The 26,707-nt window shown below is 45.9% G+C and overlaps 1 protein-coding gene across 5 annotated transcripts in view; it reads right to left on the bottom strand.

Annotated features, from left to right (window-relative positions):
• FSTL4 (follistatin like 4) overlaps nt 1–26,707 on the bottom strand; it is a 433,157-nt gene that overhangs the window by 232,168 nt on the left and 174,282 nt on the right. For 3 of the 5 annotated variants that reach the window (XM_064521140.1, XM_026118282.2, XM_064521137.1), the window contains one exon: nt 2,669–2,804. In XM_064521140.1, coding sequence (XP_064377210.1) covers nt 2,669–2,797 — 129 coding nt within the window. In that variant the 5' untranslated portion in view covers nt 2,798–2,804. Of the gene's footprint in view, nt 1–2,668; nt 2,805–6,511; nt 6,613–7,337; nt 7,433–26,707 lie in introns of those variants that run through there. The other 2 variants (XM_064521138.1, XM_064521139.1) reach the window with 2 other exon arrangements.

Raw genomic sequence — 26,707 nt, 5'->3', positions numbered from 1 at the left:
GAAGGCTGAGCATCAGGAAAACACTATTACCGTGTTACTGATTTAATTTCTCATCCAGAATGGCTGCATATTGCAGTCCACGGCCTCAAGACTTATTTTTGCTTTATAAATGCAAAGCACAACTGCAATAATTCTACCACAGACCATGAAGAAATCGATTTAGCAATCTGAACATAAATTAAGCAATGTTTTTGATTCAGTAAACTTGTTCCTATTTAGATCAGAACGAGTATTACTGAAGGTCACTGACCCATACCTGAGTTTGCTTTGATGAAGTTTGCAGGAATTTTACATCAGAGCATACTTCAAATTATTTGACCTGGAAGTTAACCCTTTACCTATTTTTAAAATCATTTTAGTGATTGCTTAGAAACTTTGCTATTTGTGATTCAACGTTTAAAACGTGTTAATGGAATTACATATTAATCAAACCATGTGTTTGGTAATTAAGCATTTCTCATGAATAAAGAGCAGCATGTCGGAGTAACCAACTGTCACAGGTTCCAAGCCCCTGAACTGCGAGAAACCGCAGACTCCAAGAGCAAAGAACAGCCACAGCTTCAGCATGCGATATGCAATGCAAATTTAAAAAGTGACTAGAAAAGAATTTCAAGTGATTTTTATTCTAAGAAAGGCAATATGGCTAAGCTATCTTCTGAAAGGCAAAATAAACATTTTTGAAAAACCAGCAGAGTTCTCAATTTCACTAACCTGCCTGAAAACTAGTCAGGTCTTTCAGATTCGTCTGTCCGGTTCTACACTGCATAAACACTATTTCTTGTGGAATAAGCTTTCTGTACAGTTACTTTTTCAAAAAAATCTTCATTACAACTGTTACATCCCTTGAAGTTGTTTTAACTGCATACTTTGTATATCATAAATATTCACTATAAATTGTGTACAAATCTGAGTACATCTCTGCTTATATCCTCTCACTTCAAGCATGATCAGGTAACTGGTACAATAACTATTGTTTCTAGAGCAAGATCAGTTGAATGATCTTTCAATTCTTTCAAGTACTTTAACAGTTCTATAGTTTATATTAAAATAAATCATTTGAGTAATGAATTTAATTCCTAGGAGTAACTTTTTTGAAAGTCAAAGCTAATATGCATTAGTGATGAATTACTTCATTTTTGAAATGCAAAGCATGCAAAATATTTCATTATTTTTAATAAAAGGCAAAAGTGATTGAGGAAACAAAAGAAGTTTAACATTACAGCACCAGCATATTACATCATTCTGTACAGCAAAAAAATAAAGTGAACTGGGCAGGAAGAACAGATTTTTGCTGCTTTTACAGAAAAGTGGTACCTCAAGGAAAAAGCACATGAGACCAAACTGAGAACTGCAGAATAATCATCATCTCCACTGAAAGTGATTTCCAAGTCCTGCTAAGCAGTGAAGAGCACCTTTTTAAGAACTAGCCACAAACTGTCTTACTGAAATAATGCACATGACTGGATACTTGTAGATGGGAGGCGCCCAGGAAAAATGGGATTCTCCCAGTAGAACAATATCCCAAGACTTAAAAATAGATGCAACTGCTGCATGATCCCATAAAGTGTTCATAACTAACCTGACACTAATGCATCTACCACTACTTAAGCATCTCTGCAAAAAAAAAAATAAAAATACTGCAGTGTCCTTTTCTCGTGCCTCCCACTAGCCTCATTTTCAAGCATTTGGGCAATGACTTATAGCAATGTATAACAATCAGGAATTACATAACTAAAATTGCTCCAGCATTCATCATTCCGCTCTGGTGAAAATCAGTTCTGGATTTTTCTGGCCTTGTTCACATGCCTCGGATTTTCAGGAACAGGAAGATCTGAGCTTACTCACACCCATGGAGCAAGCCCTGGCCAGAAGAGCTGCCACCCTGCCACGAGCGCCTGCAGAGCACCGTTCGGAGGTCAGATCTCCGCACACCCTGCATCACTGCAAAGCAAGCCAGCACGGCATCTTCAGCAGCGAGGACAGCTGCAGGTGCTCCAGCTTCTGCAAGCCCAGGGCTTGGGTGCATCAGAGCTCATTGCAATCAGGTGTTAATGAATGAGTCACACCTGCTGAGCACACCACACAGGTCCTCTACATCCACCATCCCTCCCCACAGCTAACACCATTCCCTTGTTCCCTTTCAAACTGCTTTGCACTTCAGTGGTTTGACAGAGTCAACAGGCAGCAGGGAAACCCTCGGGCAGTAGCTCATGTTGGGTCACTCAGCAGCCTGTGGCATGGCTTTCCTTCAGTTAAACAGCAAAAGGACTCTTCCAGGTTTCACCTGAAAATCCAATGAGCCAGATGAAGAGCCAGAACAAACACTGTTCATCAAATTTAGTTGCTCCCATCCCTGCAACTGCTCCCACCGGTCCCAGCAGCTCCAGGACAGAGTAGTGTAAAGCCCTGGGGGGCAAAGACTGTGTCTGAGAGTCACCAGATGTACAGGGTCACTTCTAGAACTATGGCAATATACTAAAAAAGCATAAGAGCTTCTGTTTCATGGTCTCTGCACAATCACTGTCTCTTCACAGACCTCCTCAGCAATTGTTTAATACAAACACACAATCCCTCGCTTGTCTTCTTTTCACAATATGAAAAGCCTGAACAGCATAAAAATAGAAATAAAAAAAGAGTTGTAGCTGCAACAGCTGGCAGTTTACAGTACCTCTTGATGCGACCTCCCTGCATCCGAATACAGCCTTCTGCTCCGGTCCGATTCCATCCATCCCCTCGTGACCGACGGGAAAACCCCAAGCAATACGAGAGAGAACCAAAAGCTTCTCGATTTCATCATTCCACGTCTGTTGAAAACAAGAGAACAGTCATAAAACATTATCATCTCCAAACAAAACACAGCTGAGATCCACTAGCATGGCAGAAGCTTCAGCCAAGAGCATATATCTATACTTAGTAATTGCCGACGGAGCTTTGCAGGCTTTGGCACAAGCAGTAAAACACTGATGTCCTATTTTGCGCCCATCAGCGTATGGGCAATGAATTCCTGCTTTTTGATAGTTTTATGGAGTATCTGCCCCCAGACTATTCCCCACCGGAGATGCTGTGCCCAGTCTGTTCCTAAGCAGCACCAGCAGAACTAGGGCTCTCTGCGACTTCTGAACTAGCAACTGCAGCCAGGAGCAAGCCGTATCAACCCAAAATGTTATAGTACTGTGGAAACCAAAGGGTGACTTTATCCTACCTCCAGGCAACAGGACAGCACAAGGTTCCCTCACAGTCAAGGACTCACACTTTAACCTCAGCAGATCCCTCAGGAAAGCCCAACCAGACACTTGCACTCACTTCTTTGACTACTGAAGGCTTGTGACAGAAAACATCCTTGTTCCCCTCAGATTCAGAGGAAAAGTCTCTCAGCTGCAGTTACTCTTACACCCCCCTGCCTTGAGCTCAGCTCAGATGTGCAGGGCCAGGGCACCTGGGGTGTTGCACCTGACCCCCAGAAGCAGGAACCGTCCCCCAGGTGCAGCCACCCACCAGGCCAGCAGGCTCAGGGAGGCCACCGAAGCCACCTGCAAGGCGTGACCTGAATTCAGGTCTGACCCCCTTCCTCCAAACCATGCTCTGGATCAGCAGCACCAGAGGGAGAAGTTACTCCAAGCGTGACCAGGGAGAACTGGTGCATGTCTTGCACAGGTGCCAACCCCGAGCCATCAGCCAGCCCCACCACAGGAGCTCTGCAAAAGTCACAGGACCCCAGAGCTGGGTACTTCATTAAACTGCATTTTGGCAGCAGGACACTAGATCATCCCATTACTTCTCATAATAAAAATAGCCCAGAACTAACACTGGTTTTGCACTGTAGCTGAGGGAAGCTTTGACCTTTCACAGCAGTTGCACAAGGTGCTAATGCAGACTCATATTAAAACATAATGATCACTTAATGAAGCAGGTGCTGGTACTTCTATAGCATGCAACAGGCTACTGGCAGGTTTGGGTAATTTACACTAACAGGACAAGTTACCTGCTAATGGCAAAATTAAGCCCAGCTGTATTAAGTCACTAGCAATATACCTTATCTTGACAGGCCTCATTTTACAGCATTTTCATACCATATATTTGCTACAGGGTGTATCCAGGCCTGGAGCAACACTCAGTTTTGGAGCTGTGACCATTTACAGCAGCACTGACTTGTTGGCTTTAACTATTTTGTCCGCCCCAAAGGCATACTGTCAATAAAATGAATGCAGCTTACAGTCACTCCATGCCGCTCATCAGTGGAGTTAAGTCATTGCTGTTCATCAGTACTAATGTAAACACCGTGAATTCAGAGCACTTGGGATGAAATCAAAATTAGGCTAAACTCCAATTAGAAACCTCAGCTGCAATGTTACTGGGGCTACAAATAAATGTTTAATAAACCAAAGTCACTGTATCAATAAGCAACAAGAACAATGTTACATGATAAATTGCTCTTGCACATCAAGGCTTTCTCACGTTTTCATAGAGGTATTTTGTATGCTTTGTTGATAACATCGCACCATAAACAATTTTGCAATTCTAGAGACCTCCGACTTATGTGCTGTTCAAAATTACAGTCCTAGAGCACAAACAGAAGACTAGCTGGTCTCATGAATAATTAGTAAATAAGTACTAGCAAACATGATGCTTGGATTAGGCTGCATACAACACTGATGAAACAGAAAGGGCAACCTCCATGTGCTAACAACATTAGCTTTTGTTTTTTTAATTCAATTTGTAAAACATCTTTCCCCACTCAGCTTAGAAATTGTTTGTTTTTACTGCATGCTGACTGCATGTTAACAAGCCTAATAACTGAAGGGTATATTAATACGTATCTTAATAGCCTAAACCAAGCAGCAAAGATGCACCACAATATGAAGCAAGGGTTAAGTCTGCAACCACGAGCGTTGCAGCACTGCCTCGCACAGACCGAGGCGCAGCAGGCTCGGCTCCGCGGAGGAGCCCGCGCAGAATCCCGTCTGCGGCTGGGTCACATCGCATGTAACGGTGAATTGTGATCCAGAGTTCACTGAAGTCAGCACGAGATTCAACCCAAATCTATTGCAATAGATTGAGACCACTGCTGTGAACTCCAGCAGGTTTCACTATTTCCCTCCCTCACTTGGGGCACAGGCATGCAGGGAAGGAGCCGGCATGGACTTCACTGCCAGATAAAGCAAAGTTTGCATGCAGAGATCCAGCCTAAAACAAGATGCTGTACAGAAAAGGAAAAAATGAACAAACAATGTGTGGCTAAAGATTAGTAGTATCCTAAAAACTGGGGAGGGGGAATCTGCTACACACCTGCTCTTAGCAACGTGCAGGAGTGAGCAGAGGCAGATTTTAATCTACTATGCAATGCAGAAAATAATTGCAATGTAGATAATTAATAAGAAACCTGCCTCTCAAAGCAACCATAAGATTAACACATCACAAGATGCGATGCATCTCCTCTGGCTTCAGGGGAATCGCTTCCAGAACAACTTTGGCTCCTACATTAAAAAAAGACAGCGTACAAAACCTGTGACGAGCTCAAGCCTGTGGTTGCTTCCTCCAAACCAGAGCAGCACCACAGCCGTGCTCGTAGCTCTCCTTGCTCCACTAAGAGCTACGACACGAGCACGGCAGCACCACGCTACGCTGCCTTGTTTGGGGCGAAATCAAGCCACCCTGCAACAGGATTTTGCACCATGACCTGCAAGCGCTGCTGTGACACCGTACACGCAGAGGACCCACCCTGACCTGGGACCCTTCTGTGCATGGGCCAACAGGGAGCAAAACCCTCAACCTGCATAAGAACCGGTGAGGGATGACAGCGAGCACAGGTAACCCTAACCCAAGACACGGGCACAAGCAGGAAGGCTCACCTTGAGGAGAGAGGGAGCGAGCCACCGCGGCCCTTCAAGGGGAGACGGGCGCAAGGTGTTTGAGAAGACCTGCACCACGGACATGCAACTGAGCAGACCGCTACCGAGATCCCACAACTTCTTCCCCCGCGACACAGGAGCTTTAGGAACTCAATTACAGTTACTATAATGAGATTAAGCAATTTGCCAAGAGCAGTTACCGGTTTTGTTTTCAGGGCTACTTACATTGCAGCTTGTTTTAATAACGAAAAATTAATACTTCACAATAGCTTTTAATGATTTCCAACGAGATTCACATTAGAGAGAAAGACATTCAACTTCATTATGTGAAGTTGGGACCGTTGCTATAGCAGGAGGAAAGCACAAGGACCCAACATCGCCCCACGTAAGTCAGCTCTATTAGCACCAGATCAGAATCTGGCCCTTAGTTCCTGCAGCATCAGCCACTCCGATCGCTTTAGCCTTATCTGAACAGCATTTCTACAGCTTCCAAAATAATTTTGATATCCCTAATTTCTTGCAGAATGCTATAAAGGCTACAAGACTAAGAAAACCCATCACAAGATAACCTTTTAGCATGGCATAAGGGAAGCAAATAATCATTTCGGTTATCTACAGTGCCTTAGATAAATACTTAAAGTTTTGCCAGATTAAGAACTCACCGGAAACAGCTGCAACGTTTAAGTTCAAATCGGGCTTTTCATTGGAAAGCAAAAGCAGCCGAGCTACAGAATGAAATACTTTGGAGTGAGAAAATCATCTGCTCCTCGAATTCCTCATGATTCCTAAGTGCTCTCAGACAAGTTTCAGGACGAGTCTGGCAGGGACGAAGCCCCCAACCTTGAGCAGCTCCGAGCCGCCGGCTCCGAGGGCTCCCCGGGGGCCTCGCCGGGGTCCTGCCCGCCGCCCTCGCTCCCGGGGGAGGCAGCCCAGGGCCTTAATAAAAGTAGTAATAATAAAAAATGCGCGTGCTGCGCCGCCCGCACCGGGCACCGGCTGAAGGTCACCGGGCGGCGAGCAGGTCCCCAGCGCCGCCCCCCCCCCCCCCCCGGGCCCCGCAGCCGCCGTCGGGGGGCGCAGACGGCCCCCCCCGGGCTCCCCGCGCCGCCCGGGCAGCACCCGCCGCCCCCGACGGGGCAGCCGCCGCCACCACGGCGCCACCCAGGGGCCGCGGGGGGAAGCAGCGGCCCCGCGGCCGAGACCGGACGCACCGGCGATGGCCCCGACGGCGGCGCGACACTGCCGCCCGCCCGGCCCGGCCCTCGGGGGCGTCAGGATGGGGCCGCGCTGCGCCGGCTCCGGGGGAGCGGGGCCACCCGGCGGGGCTCAACCCCACAGCGGCGCCCCGGCGGCACCGGGGGGCTCCCAGCCGCGGACACCCCGCCGGGAGCTGGCGCAGCCCCGCCGAGCGCGGGACGCGGAGGGGAGGCGGCGGCGCTGCCGCCCGGGCGCGCTCCCGGGGCCGGCGCCCGCCCCGCGCGGACTCACCTGGCGGCGGCGGCGGCGGCGGCGGCGGCGGCGGCGGCGGCGGCGGCGGCGGCGGCGGCGGCGGCGGCGGCGGCGGCGGCCCAGTGGGCGCCGCGGGCCGGGCCGGCCCTATTTCTGCGCTCTTGGCCGGAGCCGCCTGACGTCACCGCCGCATTTGCATATTCCGCCCAATCGCCGGCACCTGTGCGGGGCGGCGGCCCCGCCCCCTCGGGCGCGCGGCGCGGGTGGGGGGGGCGGCGGCGGGGCCGCCCCGTCGGGGGCCGCGCTGGGGGGACGGGGGAGGGGCCGCCCCGTCGGGGGCCGCGCTGGGGGGACGGGGGGGGGGGGCCGCCCCGTCGGGGGGCGAGGCCCACCGGCCCCGACCCATGGGGACGCCCGCCCACACCGGGGCACCCGCCTCGTCCCCGCCCCGTCTGTGCGGGGGCCGGCAGGGCCCAACGCCATGGCGGGGCGCCCCCCACCTGCCGGGCACGACTTCGCCCCGGTGCACCCCAAATTTGCGGCGTGGGGCCGTTTTCCAGCATCACGGTGGGGGCCGGGGGCGACGTCCAACAACCGTCCAACAAATGGGAAAAAGCGTCCGTGGTTTAACAGGCCGCCACGGACGCAGCAGAGCCCCGGCGGTGGCCCTGGCTCCCCGGGACTGAACTCCCTCCCTTCTCCCACCGCAGCATTCGGCTAAAAACCAGCAATGCACTCGCCGCTCGCTCATTTTTTAGGAAGGCTGGAGGTCTGCGGGAGGAGGCTGCGCAATGGGGCGGCGGAAGGAACGGGGAGTTGAGGCGGCCGCTTCCAAACGCTGCCGGGAGGATCAGGCGTCACCGGGCCGTGCGGCGACGGAGCCGCAACGCCGCGTTGGCAGCGAGAGCAGCGGAGCAGCCAAACCCACCTGATAAAATCACCCGTTTTTGCGTTTCTGCCCCGCGCGGGGTTTCTCCCGCGGGAGCTCGGCCAGGCTAACGCTGCTCCTCCCAACGGTTTTTGGCCCTTGCAAAAAAAATGGAGTTTCTTCTACCCAAACCATGCACGAGGCTTGCAGGCATTCTCGTTCGCTCTGGTTTTCCTCCTCCTAATGAGAAAGGTCTGAAATCACTGATTTAGGGTTTGGATTGAAAGAGAAATCACAAATGTGATAAAACAGGGAGCGTCTACCGCGGATTCCCCATGTGCAACGTGCAGTAGCTCTTTGTAGACTGTCCTGAAAGGAGAAATGAATGAATATTTCACAGCTGGCCTGTAGGTTTGAAAGGTCTCAGGTTTAAAAAATAAAGCTGGAATCTAACCAGAGGGAAATATATATCTTCAGTGAGATCTTCTTCTCTTTCCTGAGGGGAAAAAATAGGAAATAGTGTCTGCAGAGACAACTCTCCCATTTCCTGAAGGGAAGGGAAAAAAGTCTTTCCACTTACCAGCATGATTTATTCAATGAAAATATCTTTCGGAGAGTCTCTGCTGACTGTCAATTCCAAGTATTTAATAATTTCTCCGTTTCTCCTAAAGACAGCCATACACGCCGGATTATTAATAGACATGTTTAACGCAGCCACAGGCGCCCCTGTTTATTTATATTCCCACCCGCTCGCGGGCAGGGAGCGAGGCGGAAATCGCGGTTTTCACACAAACACTTTGCCTGGGTGATGCTTTAAAGGCCGCCCTCGAAGCTGCGGGCGTGTTTTGTTCATTTTACATAATCCGATAGTTTTAAACGCACCAACAGCATCCCCCCCCCCCCCCCCGAGCACTTCACACTGAATCAAGACTAGTTCAGCTGCAAGAACTGATGCTTGGGCAAACAAGCGACACTTTTTTGGAGACATTTAGCCCCTTTAAACGCCCCTGCCCGAGTCCCAAGGGCGTTTTGCCTATCCGGGGCCTCAGCGGATGCTTCTGGTTTCGAGCTGGAGAAATGAGCTGCTGCTGGGTCCGGCGGGTGCTGGCGATGAAGAAGCGATAAATTCTTCCTCTTCAGGCCCACGGGAGTTTGAAGCAAAATAAATGCTGCTTCCTTTGCGCTGGGAATTGGAGACGTCCAAAAAACATTGTTTGGAGGTAGAAGGAAATGGGAAATGGATGATTTTAAAGACAGACGAGGATGGGAGGATTCCTGCACGGAGGTGGTTGAGAAACACAGTTTCGACATTTCTTTTCGCAAAAAGGCAGGAAAACCAGTTCGCCCGAATGGGAATACAGGTGCCCCCTCATCCCCCCTGTTTGAAAACATGTTAAAAAAAAGAAAACGAGGAAGCAAATAAAAGCCCTCCGGAAATTTAAGTGAGCTGAAGCTGCCAGTGATGTTCGGTTCGGCAGAACGTGGGCAAACAGGACTGCGAAGAAAGCGGCGAGCGGGGCCGGTCCCAGCCCCGTGCGCGGCGGCGGAGAGCTGCGGATGGGCGCTGCTGGCAGTTCAGACTGATCAGACTTCAGGAATTTGATGAGGAATTTTAAACAACAGATTAGCAATGCGGAGCTTCATGTCACTGAAGATACGATAGCGCTCAAGGATGACCAGGGCACCTAGTTTAAGGGAAGAGTGTTTTGAAGAACAGGTGGTCTGCTCTTCTTGGGCTTTTTTTTCCCTCAAACAGAGCGACGAGCGTAGCCAAGGCTCCCTGATTTCTACCAGGAAAGGAATTAACGGGCAACCATGTGAAGCACTTCCAAATTCGACTGAGTGATCTTCAGCGGAGGAATATGTGATTTCCTCTTTGAAAATCTGGGCTTTGAACTAGAGCAAATCGCCCCCCTTGTGTCCAGTCCCGCTACCTGGATGCGGTAATTAAACGCGAGTCTGCACCAGAACATTGTATTCACTGGAAACAAGAAGCTCAGCAGGTAATAGGACAACAAGATTCATGCTCATCCCTTTCAGTTACTTGAACCAGCAGCCTAAATTAGTCCTGATTAAAATAAGAACTCAGAACTAGATTCAGTCAAAACTAGGGATGTTAAACAAATACAAATGTGACAAGAGTCATGATTCAATTATTAGGAGTCCATCTTTTAATTGCTCATTAAGATGATAGTGTGTATCTTTGCCTACATACATTTAGCCAAACCTTTTCCCTTTGACAGTGCATAAAATTATCCGTGCCAATTGTATATCTCTTATATGTCAAATCCAGAGTTGCCAGCTTTTCATTATCCTCCTGGTCACAAATTAATAAGGAGGAACAAATTTAATAGCAGCCTCAAACCTTTAGAGATTGTGTCAGCCTGGCGTACGCGTGCCAGTTAAATTACCGTTTATTTCCGCCCAGGTTTAATGTGGTCATCTTCATACAAGCGCACACCTCGGCAGAGCCCGCTCGCCGGTGCGGCATCGGCGCGTCCGGAGGCTGCTCCGAAGGGGCTGGAGCCTCCCTGGAGCACGGGGAGCGGAGCCGGGCCGCGGCGTTGCGGTGCTGCCGCCCGAGCCGCCGGGCCGGAATCACGGGAGGGTAAATTGTAAAGGATGGTTTATACCAAAGGAAAGACGAAAAGTAGAAACAGTGGTGTGATTCATTTCACAGCTGTAGTCTTTTTTGATTTGTGCGTAATTTTCTACACTGCTGCTTCCAATTCGATACTGCCGGGGCCTCGGATGACAGTGGCAATGGGATAACAGACGATGAGCTCAAAACGCCGCACGCAGTCATCCTCGCCCGACGTGTCCCCGCGATCAGCGTGTCACTCTGAGGAAGGAACCAGCAGCCGCCGGGCAAAGTTTGGGATATGAAACGTCGCAGGAGCTCGAGGCACGTTCCTTAGCTGCGCCGTCGCTGCGGCTGGTCTGCGGCCGTGCAGGGGCCGCGGGAACGGTTCGCGGCAAAGAGCCTCAGACACCCGCGTTGAAACTGAGGTGGCAGCTCCACTTCAGCTGCCCCGTTAAACCAAACACGAGGCTAAGGCAGGACTGGTGCAAACAGATCCGACGCCCAGAGACTGAATGGTGCCTTTGGGAATGGCACCCATTTTTCTCCGTTTTCCCATCTCAGAATATGTTGTTGGTCTCCTCTCCCAGATGCTCAGCAGAGATCATCGGATGTGATGGGCAGCGTCTATCTGAAGACAAGGAAGCCCTTTAATCTGTGGTTGCTTTGAATAATAAGGTGATCAGATTTTTTCCCAGCTTCTTTACAATATATTCATAATTACCGCCAAGTCCTGGGGAAGTCTCGGTGCATATTCTGAAGCCTATGGTGATCTTCCAGCTCCTTTCCCAGAGGAGGGTTCGCAAGGGGAGCGTTCGCAGAGCTGTTAAGGTGCGAGGCAGCTGGGTCAGAGGGAAGGGACGCCTCTTCCAAACCACCCCAAATTTCCAAGTGTCAGAGAGAAGGAGCCAGATGAATGAAACAGAGGGAGATGGAAGAATATTCACCAAAAGAGGAGAGAAATCCGCGAGGAACATGAATCTCTTGCAGACTACTATTTGAAAAAGTTTTCTGAAGCACCCAAGGGTTCAATCTCAACACTGAATAGATGTTACCTCAAGCCTGTGCATATCTAAGCTGTATATCAAGTTCAAGAAATACATACAAGCTTGGGTGAATTGGCTGCAATCTCTTAAATTCCCTCTGCAGCCAGATGGCTGGAAAGCAGGCTGGAAGGGAGAGCGCCGGCAAGGAGCATGGCACTTCAAGAAAAATTAGGAAATGTAAGTGGCACCAACAGTGCTAAGAAAGACAAACCCCGACATAGCATCGGCCCAGCTCAGTTCAAACAGCAATGAAATGATTTAGGACAGAACCTTGATCATTTACAATTTTTAAAGGTGAAAGGTGCGATTTTGGTAATACCTTAAAATTAAAAGGCCAGCCACTCCATCTTTAAAACGACGGTTCTTCTCCTGGAAGACTTATCTCATTGTCAGTCCATTAGCAGCCAGCCAGAACCCATCCATACAAAAATAATTGGCTATCGATATACGGTAATGCTGAAAAGTTATTCTTATTTTTGTTCATTGCTACGGAAAGATGCCCTCTCGAGGCTACGCTCTCAATCACTATAAACCCTACTGCAAAAACTGAGAACACTTTTCTGAGACGGATTAAGATCTACCCCACAAATAAATATATTTTACTGCTAAGAGAAGAGGCCAGTGTCGCTGATGCTGTGTTTTATCCACAGCGTGGATCCCCCCGCGGTAAATCATCGCGGCCGGCGGTGCCCGGGCTCTTCCGAGCTCGCGGGCTCGGGAGGGACGCGGAGGGAAAGCGGTGCAGAGTTTGCGCGCAGACGACCGCAGCCGCGGCGAGGACGGGCCAGATGCTGCACTCGCCAGCGAAGCACCCTCGAGGATAGCTGATAAAGACGGAGGTTGCCAGGCTTTGCTTTGTAACGCTGCAGCTTAAAGCTGGTCTCCGGTTTGAGCAGGAGTGAGATTTTTGCGTGCTTTGGACGGCTACTTGGCTGCAGCCTCGAGCCGAACCGAAACACCCGGTTATAAAACTGCAGCGCGGACGGCACGCGGGGCGGGAGTAAGTGAGGAAATCATCAAGCTTGACAGAGAATTTTTGGAAGCATAGTTTGAGCCAGAAGTAGGAATTTCTCATGCTGAAGGCTCAAACGTACACCAGTGAGAAAGCAACGTGTTAAATGGCTCCGACAAATCTGTCTTGGGACCTTGTGCAGACATTGATTTTTGGTTGTTTTGCCTTATTTATGGCCATTCACTTGAAACAGATGTTGATAAAATGTTTTAAGGAAGAAAAAATTAAGCTAACATTTGTTTCAGCTGCAATTATTTTTCCTTATGTATTTGTTACTTGTTCGGTCAAATTTCTACGATAACTCTTGGAACACAAACAATTTCTATTGCTTTTGTACAGTTACTAGAAGCCTATCGCTCTTAGGAGTGACTGTGCTGAATCCGTGTTATCCCTTAGCAGCAGTCTCTCCCAAAGTAAGAGAAAACACACGTTTTCTTGTCTCTCATTGTCCCGGATAACTCCTGGATATTACAGTCATCAATGTTTAGTATTAAATCATTTCCCTGCCAATTCATTGTAATCAAATCTTCCACAAAGTCAATAGCAATAACATTTTTATAAGGCGTTGTGTCTCTCAAGCTATTAGGTGCTTTCTGATCTTTGAATTTTCCATTCTGAAAATAATAGATAGTGACCTGGAAGAAAGCGTAAAATCAGTGGAAGTAGCACAAGGAACCATGTAATTGCTCAAACCAACCGAATCTCCGAGTCGGAGCTCTGACCGGTTCAGACAGGTCACTCAATCATTTGAGTGACTCTCAGGTTCTGCGGAAGAAATGCAAAATAACGAAATGGATTACCAGGCCCGCTGGAACCAATAACAGTATTTCTAGCAAATTTAATGGGACCAGCTGTTGGCTTTGCAGAGTTACAGGTGATGTTGCACCGCGTGCATCTGCGCTGCAATGCAAACAGGCAACCACAGCTCACGTGGAGGCACGCAAGCCGGTTTTCAGTGAGGCACTGACATCCCTATCACAGCCGCAAAGCCCAGGCTGACCCCGACTATTTACCCGAGCCACCAGCTGGCATGTTGGCAGGATTAAGGCTTCACATCATAACTAGCTACAACCCACGGATGGGGAAAATATTACAGTGAGTGAAACAAATACAAGCTTCTCTATAATTATATTGTGCTAATGACACTCGCTACGCTGTAACTCCACAAATGAAAGAGTAAAGTCTTCTCTAAATGAGTTTGTTCAGCCTCAAGGAGAGAGGGCTCGGGAGGGGGTGGCTTTGCTGCTGAACGGGAGGGCACAGAGGAGATGGAGCTGGCTCTCCTCGGTGCAAAGGACGGGGCAACGGCCACGAGCTGCAACTAGAGAAGCTCTGGTTAGGCAAAAGGCAAAGAAATGTCACCCTGAGGGCAGTTAAACACCGGAACAGGGGCCCCAGGAGCTTGGGGGATCCACCTGTGATATATTTAAAGCTTGGCTGGAGAAGGCCCTGAGCAAGGTGACCGAGCGGCCCTGCCCTGAGCAGGGACCTCCGGGGTCCCCGCCACCTCCACCAGCCTGCACGCCCGTGATTTTAGAAACAGCTTGTGACATCCCCTTCTAGAATAAGAGCTTCGTGAATGCAAACGGCCAATCACACGATCACTTTCAGCCAGTCAAAAATGTTTTTTCCTCTTGTATACTTTAATACTATTGAAAGTAACAGGCATTCAGCTGGGTGCTAACTAAAAAGCAAAGCAGTCTCGCACTGCCAACCAGCGTGAGAACAGCTCTAGCGAGCCGAGAAGCACAAGTTCAGCTGAAGGTTTCATATAGCACATTATGACGTACAGTTGCTGCTGTGATATGAAATAATATTAACACATTTGAAAAATTCATTATTTCATTTTCATCCTTATGAAAATTCCTGAGCTGAGATCTTTTCCTCAGGTTGAGGTCTGTTGTCTGGCGATGGCACGCCTGGGTGATGCCTGCTGCGGTGGTGGTGGTCTCCAAAGTGCCAACCCGGCACCGTAACGCATTCCCCCCCTGCAACACACGGCTCTTTTCAGCCTGAGGTTACTTGACTTGGCCTTAACTACTACTACCGCTGCTGCTGCTTTCTTGGCTGCACCTCTTCCATAGCTTCATGGTACTTTCTCAGCACACATATCCCTTTTCTGTGGATTTCAGTGATACCAGATGGTCTCCCAAGGTCCCAAGGCAGTTGCCCATCAGGCTAACTTAGTCCTTCTTTCACCAACAACATGGATCCTGCAGCCAGTGAACTACCTCTATTTGGCAGCTTATAAACTAAAAGTCAAGGTGTAGCAGGTACAACAGAGACAATAAAGTAGTTTCACTTTTTCACTTCCATTTGAGCTTTGGGGGGAGCTGTTGAAATGGAAGAAAAGAAAGTTTTCTTCATTATTTCATCTTAGTGCTATAACCTTGTGACAAACCCCAATGTCACTGAGACATCAACACCGCAATGTCCATCGATTCACTTAATGTGTTTTCCGTACCAAAGAGCAAAAGCGATGCTGATTTTTAGGATCCTTTCTCCAACCCAACGGCACGGCGAGACAGCAGCAGTGATCCAAACGCGCGCACACGTCCGAGCGGGTCTCTCCCGGGGGCAGGCTGCACGCGCCTTATAGCATTGAAGCAATCTGCAAGCGCCTATCATTTGCAAGTAAGGGTGACAGAGCTGCGTCCGAGTAAGCCACGGGCATGAGCTTCATCGACTCTGATGGGCAATTTATTCCTGACTCCTGCAAGGCAACCCCTGAGGGACCAGCAGTCAATATGGGTAGAGGTGGATTAGCAGGATAACACACACCTTTTGGGTCAGTGGGCAGGTAGAGTAGTTATTGCTCCTATTAGCTCAGATTCAGATGGAAAAGAAAGTAAAAAGTTAGTGTGAACTGCAGGCTGCATACATCTTGTTTCTCTTTTCTTTTGACAGGGTTACAAATCTGTCTCTTCCCCCCCCCCCCCTTTTTTTCCTCCTTATTGGTGCATTTTAAACAGGAAGAAATAGAGAATGGGGACATCTCTAGTCCCTATTCTCATCTCGCCTTCTTCATGTATTCTTTAATTCCCTGATGTCTGAGAACCTGTTCGAAACTCCTCATTGCCAGTGTGTTCAGATCTCAGGGGATGAGACCCACAGCTAATATTCAAGACAATATATTCTGGTCTATGAATTATATGAAGAGCTGTCTCCTTTTTTCTTCCATATTTTTTTGCCTATCGCATGGCCTTAATGAAGGTTTTGCAATCCCCAGGGGCACATGGGCACAATCTCATATGTGCATTTAAATATTCCCTCCCTGCCTCAAACCACAAATTGAAAACTGCAAACCAGGAAACGGTTTCTTTTAGGCTTCCTGATCCACATACAAACAGATCTCCTTAAATAAATATAGCTTTAAGCCAAAAAAGAGCCCAGAGCATAAAGAGGAAATATGTCCCAAGCTTAGAGGTATCTGCTCTTCTCGGGACCCTGAAGCCAAGGCAGGACCCTGATCCTCCGAGCTGTGAAACTTGAAATCAAATCTCCTACAGCGAGGGAAAAACCTTCCAACTAGAAGTGCCTAAAATATCCCCATTTTCCATGTGCCCCCGCAACTTTCTTTTCAGCTGATATAAGAGATTATTTCCTCAGTATTGGATATATCAGGGCTTTAGCAGAAGCTGTGATGACTCTGCTTGGAGGCTGCTCTCCTGGGAAGTGAGGATGGGCTTATGTCAGATTAGCTCCCTCATTCTACTGTCATTCACTTAAAGTGGTGACGGGATTACTAAAAGCACCCTTGGTCCTGAAATATTTTGAAAATCCAACTACTTCTCCTGAGCTCTAAAGCCTCCCTTGAATCTCCAGTTTGGAAAACCCTGATGACGAGTGTGTGCAGCTCTGCCTGGGGTGGCTGGTTTTACCGGTGCCGCTGCGGGCAAATCCCTGCCGTGAACAGGGACACGAGCATCCTCCTCGAGTCCGCAGAAACCTTCAAGTCTTTGTGCCTTAGCTTGTGAAAATAATAACAATTACTTATACCTCAAGCACATATTGACAGACCATTTCACTCGGAGTAACCCCAGACTATCTCCAACTGCTATTTTTTCCTTGTTAACAGATTTGAGTCCTGAATTCTCACTCAGCTAAAGCTCCTAAGTTTTATTTGAGTAAAAATGAATAAATAGACCAAGATTTGGTCAGCAGTTTGACTGGTCTAGCTGGAGTACAGTTTTTATGTGATTTGGTTTGAAGCAGGCTATAACAGAACTGGTTTGGAGAATGGGAAAGTGGGCAAGAATTAGACATATATTCACAAGAAAATAGATTAACCCTTTTATCATGTTGCTCGGGAGGAAGTTACTGGTATTCAGAAAGAGCTTCACAAAAGTTAGATGATCCAAATGCTCATAGTGGACATATGCTAAACTCTACTCTCCTACTAGAGAAGTTACAGGCATCTGAGCAGAAATGATGCTACGTGACCTTGAAGACCAGTCACTGATCCTAGCAGACAACCAGAAAGTAATCAAAATGGAAAGATTACAAAAAGCTAACCTGCTGGCTGAAAATTATTTATCCAAGCTACTTGGTGAACACTTACGAATAAGAAATACAATAGCACAGGCTGGAGTTGGCTTAAAAATTACCCACAATTAATAAATTGACCCATCCGACATACTGTGTTATTTTCGCTGACATTTTCACAAGCTACAAATCTGATAATACAATTAAATGATAAGTTCAATCACTCCTTTATTTCATGTATATGTATATTATAATATTTTATAGCTGTATTACAGAAAAGACTGTTTACTCACGACTGTATCTTCCCTAACATAATTCAGCGCTTTGCTTGCCTAAGAAATTACTTGTCTGCATTTTGATTAAAAAAGCAAAACCTCATTGTTCCTGTGGCAAATGAATTCTGTCTTTAAATGAAACTCATTGTCGCATCCTCTTCTCTGCAGCAAAGGCATTCAGCTCCTGGAATGGTTTTAACCTCTAACACAGCACTTTGGGGGTTGTATCTGATCCAGGCGTGATTCATTTTTCTTCGGAAGCTTCGTCAGTGTTTGGGCTCTGCACTTAGTTCTCAATGAACTGGCTGTAACGCAGTAGTTACGGCTCCCTAGAAAATGACACACACTAACTCTGTCAAGTTTTTTATTAGCTTGGATAGGTCTTTTGTTTTAGCAAGGTCTTTTATTACCTCGGATAGCTTTGAACTACTTCTGAAGTGGATGAGTGAAGACCCAGAGATCCAATTTTGCATCTGGAGCCATTAATTTTTTTTAACCACAATCCCTTGATTATTGATGGGCTTTTGTTTTTTTACTGTCATTGCGCAACGCATTGTTTAAAGTGAATCAGAGCGCACAAACTTTCACAATTACTTACCGGAGTTTGGACAGGCCGTGGCAACCAACCCGCCAAAGCTGGCCGAAGCTCAGCACGCAAAGAGAGGTGCTCACGTCGTTCCTGCCGTCGGGATCCCTCCGGGTGCCGTCAGCCCCACAAAGCAACCAGGTTTTCCTCCGTGCACGTGTGTGTGTGTAGGCAGGCTTTTCTGCAACACGCACTGCATCATGTAACGACCTCAGGGGTCCATCAGCAGCGGGTGGATTCCAGGTGACTTGGTTCAGATCCATATGCAGGTGCTTGGGGCTACAAAGTACTGATTTGGGCTCCCTCAGCTTCTCATGTCTGGCTTGAGGCGTCTTTCACTGTCTTGATTTTCAAGAAACACCAAACACCCTCTCGTGAACGTCCGGTTCCATTTTCAGCTGGGGCGAATTGAACTGCTGGTCATTTTTTAAAATATATTCTGCTCTAGATTATAAGCTAATTGATCTTTTCGGTTCCATAGAATTTCTCAGAAAACATCATAAGGATGTTATGGAAAACAGAAGTGTCTGGAAATCTCAGCTGACAGTTATTTTCTTCTCCATAGATCCACATAGACACACAAAACCATCTAATTCGTAGTACCTTAACATGCCACCTCAATTACCACAGGAATCGGACCAGGCTCCATCAAAATAAGGGAGCATGATGAGTCAGTAAGACCAGAATCAAGCTGTAGATGTGCAGAAACATGAAAAAATTACAAATAAACAGAATTTTACTGAAAATGTCAAGATTTCAAAAATGGTGCAAGTTCTCGCCAATACAACACATAATCCACCCAGAACCATTTACCTTCAGTCTAATAATAACCACTCTCTTCATGTGCATTCCTTGAGTTATACTTTTATGGCTACAATATTTGTTAAATTTAAACTGATTTCATAATCCGGATTCCTTACTTAGAGTAAAATAGTAAAAGATGTGGTCAGAGAAATCTTGTAAAATGACCAAGAAATTAACTTGCTTCCTTTTTTTAATGGAGACTTCTTTACTTTATCCAGGCACTTAAATAACCTAGAGCTTTAAAGTTAAAACACATCATGAAAATCTTGATTTGTCTTTCTTTTAAAAAACTATAGGAATACAAAAAGCGTCTCAACTGAATGACAGTACAATTTCCTTACAAGTTCAGTTGTTCCAAGATGCATTATTTTTAAGTTCAACCGTGTTTAAAGCTCAAATCAGTTCAGACTTTTCCAGGTAACTGAAGCCAAACTATGACTATTATTTGATAAAGTGCAATCCTTTTATATTAGTTAGCGTTATCTACAAATCAAACAGAATTTGTACCGATCAAAGACTGCTTTCATGCTCGGGCTCTTTCACCTCAGAACTATTACTGCGCTGGGCTGCAACGTGCAACATTTTGCTGTTTCCTCACTTAGATTATATATGTTTTTGTGGCATCCAGAGACCCACGTTGCAGAACAAGCCCACGCAATATTGGTGAAACACCCGTTAGTTGCGGTGGTCCCCGGGTGTAGTCAAGGGGTTGGAGGAGGGAGAGCCGTGCACCCGAGGGGAATCGCGCTCTCCCTTTCGGCCAGCCTCACGCTGGGACGCAGGAGGCACCCGCGCCCGGCGGGGCTGGGCCCTCTCTGCACATCCTCGTGGGCTCGCACGTAAATCGCCGGCTTTGGAGGTTTCCATTTGCGTCATGGACCCTGTTGTCAAGATTTCCCAGACAGATTACACCGTCCTGCTAAAAAATTCATTCTGTAGGGATCATTTAAAGTTAAATCTAAAAGGAACAGTACATTACTCTGGGATTAGGCTCATATTTCAAACAGACTGCTCACTGAAGCGGATCCTAGACCACACGAGCAAAGGCAGCAGGATCAGGCCCAGATTCAGCGGCTCCGCGGCGTCGGCAGCACAGCCCTCGGCGAGCCGACAGCGATGCCGCGCGGCCCCTCCTGAGCCTGTCTGTCCCTCCCATTTGTCCCTTCCCATAACTCTTACGACACGAGCTGCATAAAAATACAGCACCTGGTCCCTGTTGCTTTCAGTAGCCCGGTTCTAACCGATATTAATTAGCCCAGATCTCTTCAGCACGCATCATCACACTGGCTGGAAAGAACTACGATGCTCTTTAATACATTTGGAATTTTTTTCTGGAAAATTTCACAGTGGAGGTCACCGGTTGCATTCATTTCTCAGATAGACATTTAAGTGCATGATCCTTAGATAAAATTTTAAAAAATTGTATCACAGTCAGTGTCCAACGGATTAAGAATTTCTATAAAGATTTCTTTTCCTGGTAAAACCAAAAACCATCATCTAGATGCCTGCGTTAATTTACTTATTTCAAGCCGTCACAGATTTACCACCTGGAAACACCTAAACACCAGCAGGGTCTGGCCTAAGGCTCTGCAGCGCTTGCAATTAATGTCTCAGACTCGCTAATAAGTTTCCATGCCAAAAAAAGGAACAAACAGTGATTCAGCAAGGCCTGACACACAATTAATCCAGCAAAGTGGAAAAACAGCCCAAATACCTGTTAACAAAATTGGGTTTGACCTTCTGCGTTTTTCTGCTGAGAAGACAAACTCTTCGCTTTGTGCCAGCAGCATCCTTCCAGCTGTGGCAAGCCCACAGCCCAGGGGTGGGCTTCTTCCAGCACTGCATTTCACAGGGCCGTGGGCGATAACGCACCGATACCTGCGCTTGCCGCTGCCGGTCACTCCCCAAATCTCATTTACCAGCGAAGGTGCCAACAAGCATCATAAACGCGGTGATGGAGCAGCGGGATGGGGAGCTACGCGGTGGGGATGCCCGGTCCCAGCGCAGATCCCTTCCCAGCTCTGCCGTTTCCCCTACGCTGCTCGGCTGCGTGGGAGCCGTACCCAGCTGCCGCGGGAGGGAAGTCGGTGATTACAGTTACAGACTAATACGTTCCGTTAATGAAAGTTTTTAGTGGCTATCACCTTGTTTAATATGGGATGTAATCCTTTGCAAAGGATGAATAAAATGATGAAAAAAGTTGTTAAATGCTCTGAAATTTTGCAAGTAATGGCGGGCAGCTGAAATACAGATGGGTCTCTCAGGGTGGGAAAACTTATCAGAATGAAAACAAGCGAGACCGGCCCCTGTTAATGGGGTCTATAGCTGCTGTGTTTCAGCTGTGACCACGGCATGACTTCCGTTTCATCACCAATGCCGTAAAAACAGCAGCTAAAAATGGGTTGTGCTTGTTATTAGGCTATTAACCGTGCAAATAAACCCAATTTAATTCCACATCACTGTGAGAACTTTGAAGAGAGGCTCCCATTCGTTATGTGGACCGGTAACAGTGATACCAGCAAACAGATGCTGTGATGTGGGCTTCATACAGCTAAACTAATTAATTTTGTTGGTGTGTTTGTGTTAGTTTGAGGAGACCTGAAAAAAAAGACAGGATAAATGAAAAGTGAAATGCAATACTGGAGAGGGACCGGCGCACGGACAACCGGCGTCTCGCAGGGGACCAGTCCGCTCCAGCCGAGCTGGGAGCTGTACGAGGCGGAAAGCAGGGTGACTCCGGCCGGTTTTCCTGCCTCCGGAGTCCACCTGGTAGGGCTGTTTTCACCACAACGTTAATTAGGAAAAACAACACCTGAACACTACCGGGGATTCAGCAGGAAGAATGAGACGCTTACATGGATCCATTAGTAAAAATTAAAAGAAAAAAAAAAAGAGAAACAACTATTTATTGAGTCTTCGTCAGTAGACCTAGAGCATCTCTGCCTTCCCGAGCCTGCCGGCAGCCTGCAGACAGGGGTGGCTCATTGCCCGAGGGTGATTTGCTATTCCGCGTCACGTTTTCACGTTAAAGTCCACGAGTCGTCCTCCGACACCTAACCCACCTCTTCCTGCCAACATTTCCTTCCATTTTTGCTCAAGGCTTGCACCAGAGTAAAAATAACAGGCCAACAGGAATTGCTACTTTGAAAAAATCATGCAATAACCTGTAATGTCACCGACATGAACTGGAACTAAACATGTCTGGGAAGACAAATTCCTTAACTGCTTAATGCTGAAGGACAGGGTAGCTAACATTAACTTTGCTAATTGTTTACTTGCTTAGCTAATCTAACATAATCTGCATTGATTAGTTTTTGATTTCATGCTGGATGAGTATACTGCTTCTGTGTGCCTTTTGGATAATTTGTGGACCATACCAAAAAGTCCTTTTTGCAACGCGTTTAATGCTCCAAAGCTAAGAGGGAACAGCAGATAGACAGAAGCAGCCCAACTGTACTGGTATTAAAAGGGTCATTAAATTCAGCATTAGGGAAAGGTCTTGTTTTGGGTTACATTCAATTCTCCTGATTAAAAATGAAGTGTAAGCAAAAGGTATTGAGGAGAAATATTCAAATGCAAAGTACTGTGCAGATTCACATTTATGTAACGCGATAATGCTTATGGATACTCGCTTTCTCTTATCCAAGCTCCTTCCAAAAGAAGTCTTTAAAGATCACAAAACTGCAGTTCCGAGGCTCGATAACCAGCGGTTCAAAGGCGCGTACGTCAGGAGGAGCACAACAGGAGATTGCTATCTGCTTGATAGACCCTAAACAGCTGTATGAGAAGAACAGAGGAAATTTTGAACCTAATGAAATGGTATAAATATATAATTTTTGGATCACTGTTTTTGGTTTTACTGCCATGGGGCCAGAAACTTTCCCCAGAGTTTATTTAAAGCATTTATTACTTTGAACAGGAGAGGGAGGGCAGATCAGAATTTGGCCCAAAAAACTTAAATTTCAACTCTGATGAAGGTAGTTTGCTGAAATACCGGATTTATTGCATTTAATGCTATGGAGTTACGGCATATAAGCAATAATTTCTGCAGCAGAGGAATATAGAAATACTATTCTACCCAAAAATGAAAAAGCCTCAATGGCTTCACGGGCCTTTGATAGGTAACAAAGTTCACAGCCTTCACCTTGAAGTCTCCAGTTGAAATTTAGATTGATTGCAACTAAAAGTAATTGCTGTCTGACAGCTCATGGGAAGAGAGTTACTTCATTTCATAACAAATATGTGGCCAACAGCCTCAAAATTATTATCACAATTTAACAAGTCCACTGGCAGTCCCAGAGGCACCATGGACTGTTCAAAGTCAATCCTGCCTGTATAGCTTAGAGAGAAGCTGAGGTGGCAAGGGAAAAAAAGAGAAGCAAATCCATGGGCACTGTAACTCTTCGGTGGAAGAGCTCACAAATCTAATGGCTAGAACCTCTCCATAGGAGCAAATTTTGCCTATGTTCTGATATAATGCTGCTGGCCGGCTAATGTATTCGTTTTATTTCACAGACTTGAGTTTTCCAGGTTTTGGAAAAGGAAAACATAGGTTCTAAATAAAAGCGAAGAAGCAATGAAGCAAAGAAATAAGCCTATATTCATCCTAATTTTAGAATTTTTTCTCATATCTGAGCAAAGTTCATTGGCTTTCCCAGAAAAATTAAGTGACATGTCTGGAGAAAAGGAACTTAGAGGATGCAGAAATGCATGTTCATGAAATGGGGATTTTGAGTCCTCCTAAATAAACGTGCCAGGGAAAATGTTTGCAAATGTGTCCATTTAGAAACCCAAAATGCAAAGCGATTTCTCTGATCAACCTCAGCTAAAAGTATTCATATCATTAAGCAGTAATAATCAGTTATTAAATTTAAATAATGAATAATTAAGAAGTAATCATTGCCTTTTAGTAACAATCCTAGGAAGAGAAAGTGAGGGTGAATTAAGGCTACTGGCAAACTACATGCTCAGCTTCATCCTTTTAGTTAAATCTCATCTTGGCATTGCTTCATGCATCTTTACTATACATGCAGAATATGGGAGCAAACCCAATGAACTCATACTTGAAAACCCATATTTTACTGTTTAAGGTATGGTATAGCATATAGTACAAAGAACTCAACAAGACAGCCATTCATGCAGAAAGAGCAAATCCTGATGGATCAAAGTTAAGTAAATTATCACCATGACATGAGATTTTGTATACATATATTAATATATACACACATATGTGATAAGGATCTATGGACTGATTTTTACAAAAAAAAAAAAAATGAGGAGATAGTTCTATGTTAAGGAGAAACTGCATGTAATTGAGGTCTAAATTATTTATTATGACCTGGGGCAGCTTTAAATTATGAACTTTTTCACATTTGATTTTTACGGCACAGGATATCAGCTTTTTGCTCTCTGTGAAAGTTCCATTTTTTCTTTGTCAGCTCAGTTTTTCCAGTTGGTGCAGGGGACAAATTCTGTCCTTAGATGAGCAAAACTGGCATTGATTTCAGCCAGTGAGTGATGTATGTGTACATCCAAGGACTATGTTTTGTTCTGTATGGAGCAATCACTTTCACTGATTTATGCCCTATATTTTCAGGAGTGCAATAACCACATTGCGTCATTTAAATCAGAAACATGTAAATTATCCAAAAAGCTGAGATATGCAATTTGTGCAAGAGAGTAGAATAACACCTGAGCTATGGAATGATCCCAATAATTTATTTGCAGAGGACTCAACATGGCAAGCAGGTAGGTATGCAGCTCACTAGGGAGCTACTTTTAGGACTATATTCTAGTGTTTCTCAAATTCTGGAGTAGTATCAGAATTAATACTCCAGCTTTTGTCCTGTGTCCCCTATAGCATTTGAATAATGAGTATGTATAATGAATATCGGGCTGTGTCCATTCTCTCTCAGGACACTTCCAGCCTCAACGGTGACCAAGGCTCACTGAAGCCAAAGCCAAGAGCCCCTTTGGTGCTCGTGGGCTTTGCATCAATTTTAATTCACAACGCTGGGGGCCTTCGTGTTGTGCACAATTTAGCACAAGGCAGTGTGTTGCCTGGAAAGACCATCTTCGTTGGCCTAAACTTCCTGAGTCTCAGGTATCAGAATTTATGTTTCAATTTTTTTCCACTGAAGTCAATGGAAATTGCATATAAATAAAAACATCAAAAACCCTAGCTGTCTATTACATTGGAGGAGCAGGTACCTATGCTTCTTTCTCCTTCTCTTCATTTTCTCCTCTCCCCCAACCCACATGCAGAATATTTGACTATAATTTCAAAGTAAAAGGTGTGTTTTCTTCAGTTGCTTTGGAAAAAAAGGCATCAAATATGACAGACAATGGAACAAGGCAGGAAAGAACTCAGCTTTCTTATTCTTAAAGGACTAAATGGACCAAGGAGGCAATTTCAACTCTAGTCTCATAACTATCCTTTTTTTTTCTCCTAGGTTTACTATTATTTCTATACCGAGCACTGACCTCATACAAAAAAGGGTGTGTGAAGTTGATAGAGAATAAGCACCAGCAGTGAATCAATATAGGTGAACTAACCTCGACTCAAGAAGTAAAAGTGCATTGGAGAGAAGCAATATTGCATTATTTTTGTATTGTCTGCAACACCTGAGCCTTGAGTATCATCTGGAAATATAAAAATGTCCTTTTATCTGTATTGTTAAACTGAAAGGATTCCCTGTCTGTTTGCTCTTTGTCATCAGAAGCTGTTGTCAGTGATTGTATGGTGTTCTGCACTGTCTTCCTTAAAACCCAGAAATCACTGTTTAGATTGAATGCCTGAAGTGAGCACTAGATAAGTCAAACTATCTCGTATTTCCTTTCCAAAACTGGGAGATGGATGCATCACTCAAGAACATCTTTTCACTCTATTACAATCATGAGATGCTTTAGTACTTTTGTTCCACAATGATAAAAATTACTCTTTTTTTAACCTGTCTTGAAAGGCAGTTGGTGGTATGAAATTTGGTGTAGAGAAATTGTAAAGTTTAAGCTTATGTTTACATATAAGTTAGTCACTGATGTAGCTTGCAGCTGACCATTTCACCAAATAAATAGCTCAGAAATGTTCGCTGCAATCTCCATCCCAAAAAGACAAAACTCTAATTGGCATTAGAGTTATTGATAACTTTCATTATGTTAAAACTTGAGGAATTACCAAAAACTGGCCCGTGTTATACCAGGAACTACCTCAATTCAGAATAATAGATGTCCTATCCTCTGATGAGCTCACGGTCTAAAAAGAAGATAGACATGGGGTAGGCATTGGAAGTATAACTGTATTTTGTTTTCAATCCATATCAACCTATGGATTTCTTAAAGAATGATGGAACACTGTCTTCAAATGTTGTAATTCCCTGTACAACTTAATATCTTCTTATTCTTCTTATTCTTCAAAATATCATCCCAGAAACCTTTTTCTGATCAAAAAATAGATGAATGCTTTGCGCACGCTACCTATCATAGGGAAAAAACAACTCAGCTTCTCCTCTAAACTTTCGACGCTTATAGCCATCGATGCTCAGAGAGATGCAGCCCGTAAGCTGAAGAACTACTGCTTTCTAAACACAGGTGCAAATCACACCATAAAGCATCTCCAAGTAAGTACAAGAAAGCCTGTGACAGCTCTGCCACAGTTGACTGGCCCTTTGTAAAACACTCCCCATGTTTACGGTTGCAGACGGTATCCTCTCGCTGCAATAGCTGTTAGGTGTTATCTGACTTGACCAAGAGCTC

This window comes from Dromaius novaehollandiae, chromosome 15 (genome assembly GCF_036370855.1).
Source record: "Dromaius novaehollandiae isolate bDroNov1 chromosome 15, bDroNov1.hap1, whole genome shotgun sequence".
Taxonomy (NCBI): Eukaryota; Metazoa; Chordata; class Aves; order Casuariiformes; family Dromaiidae; genus Dromaius; species Dromaius novaehollandiae.
The sequence above is the reverse complement of the archived record's forward strand: the minus strand, read 5'-3'. Positions and strand labels throughout refer to the sequence as shown.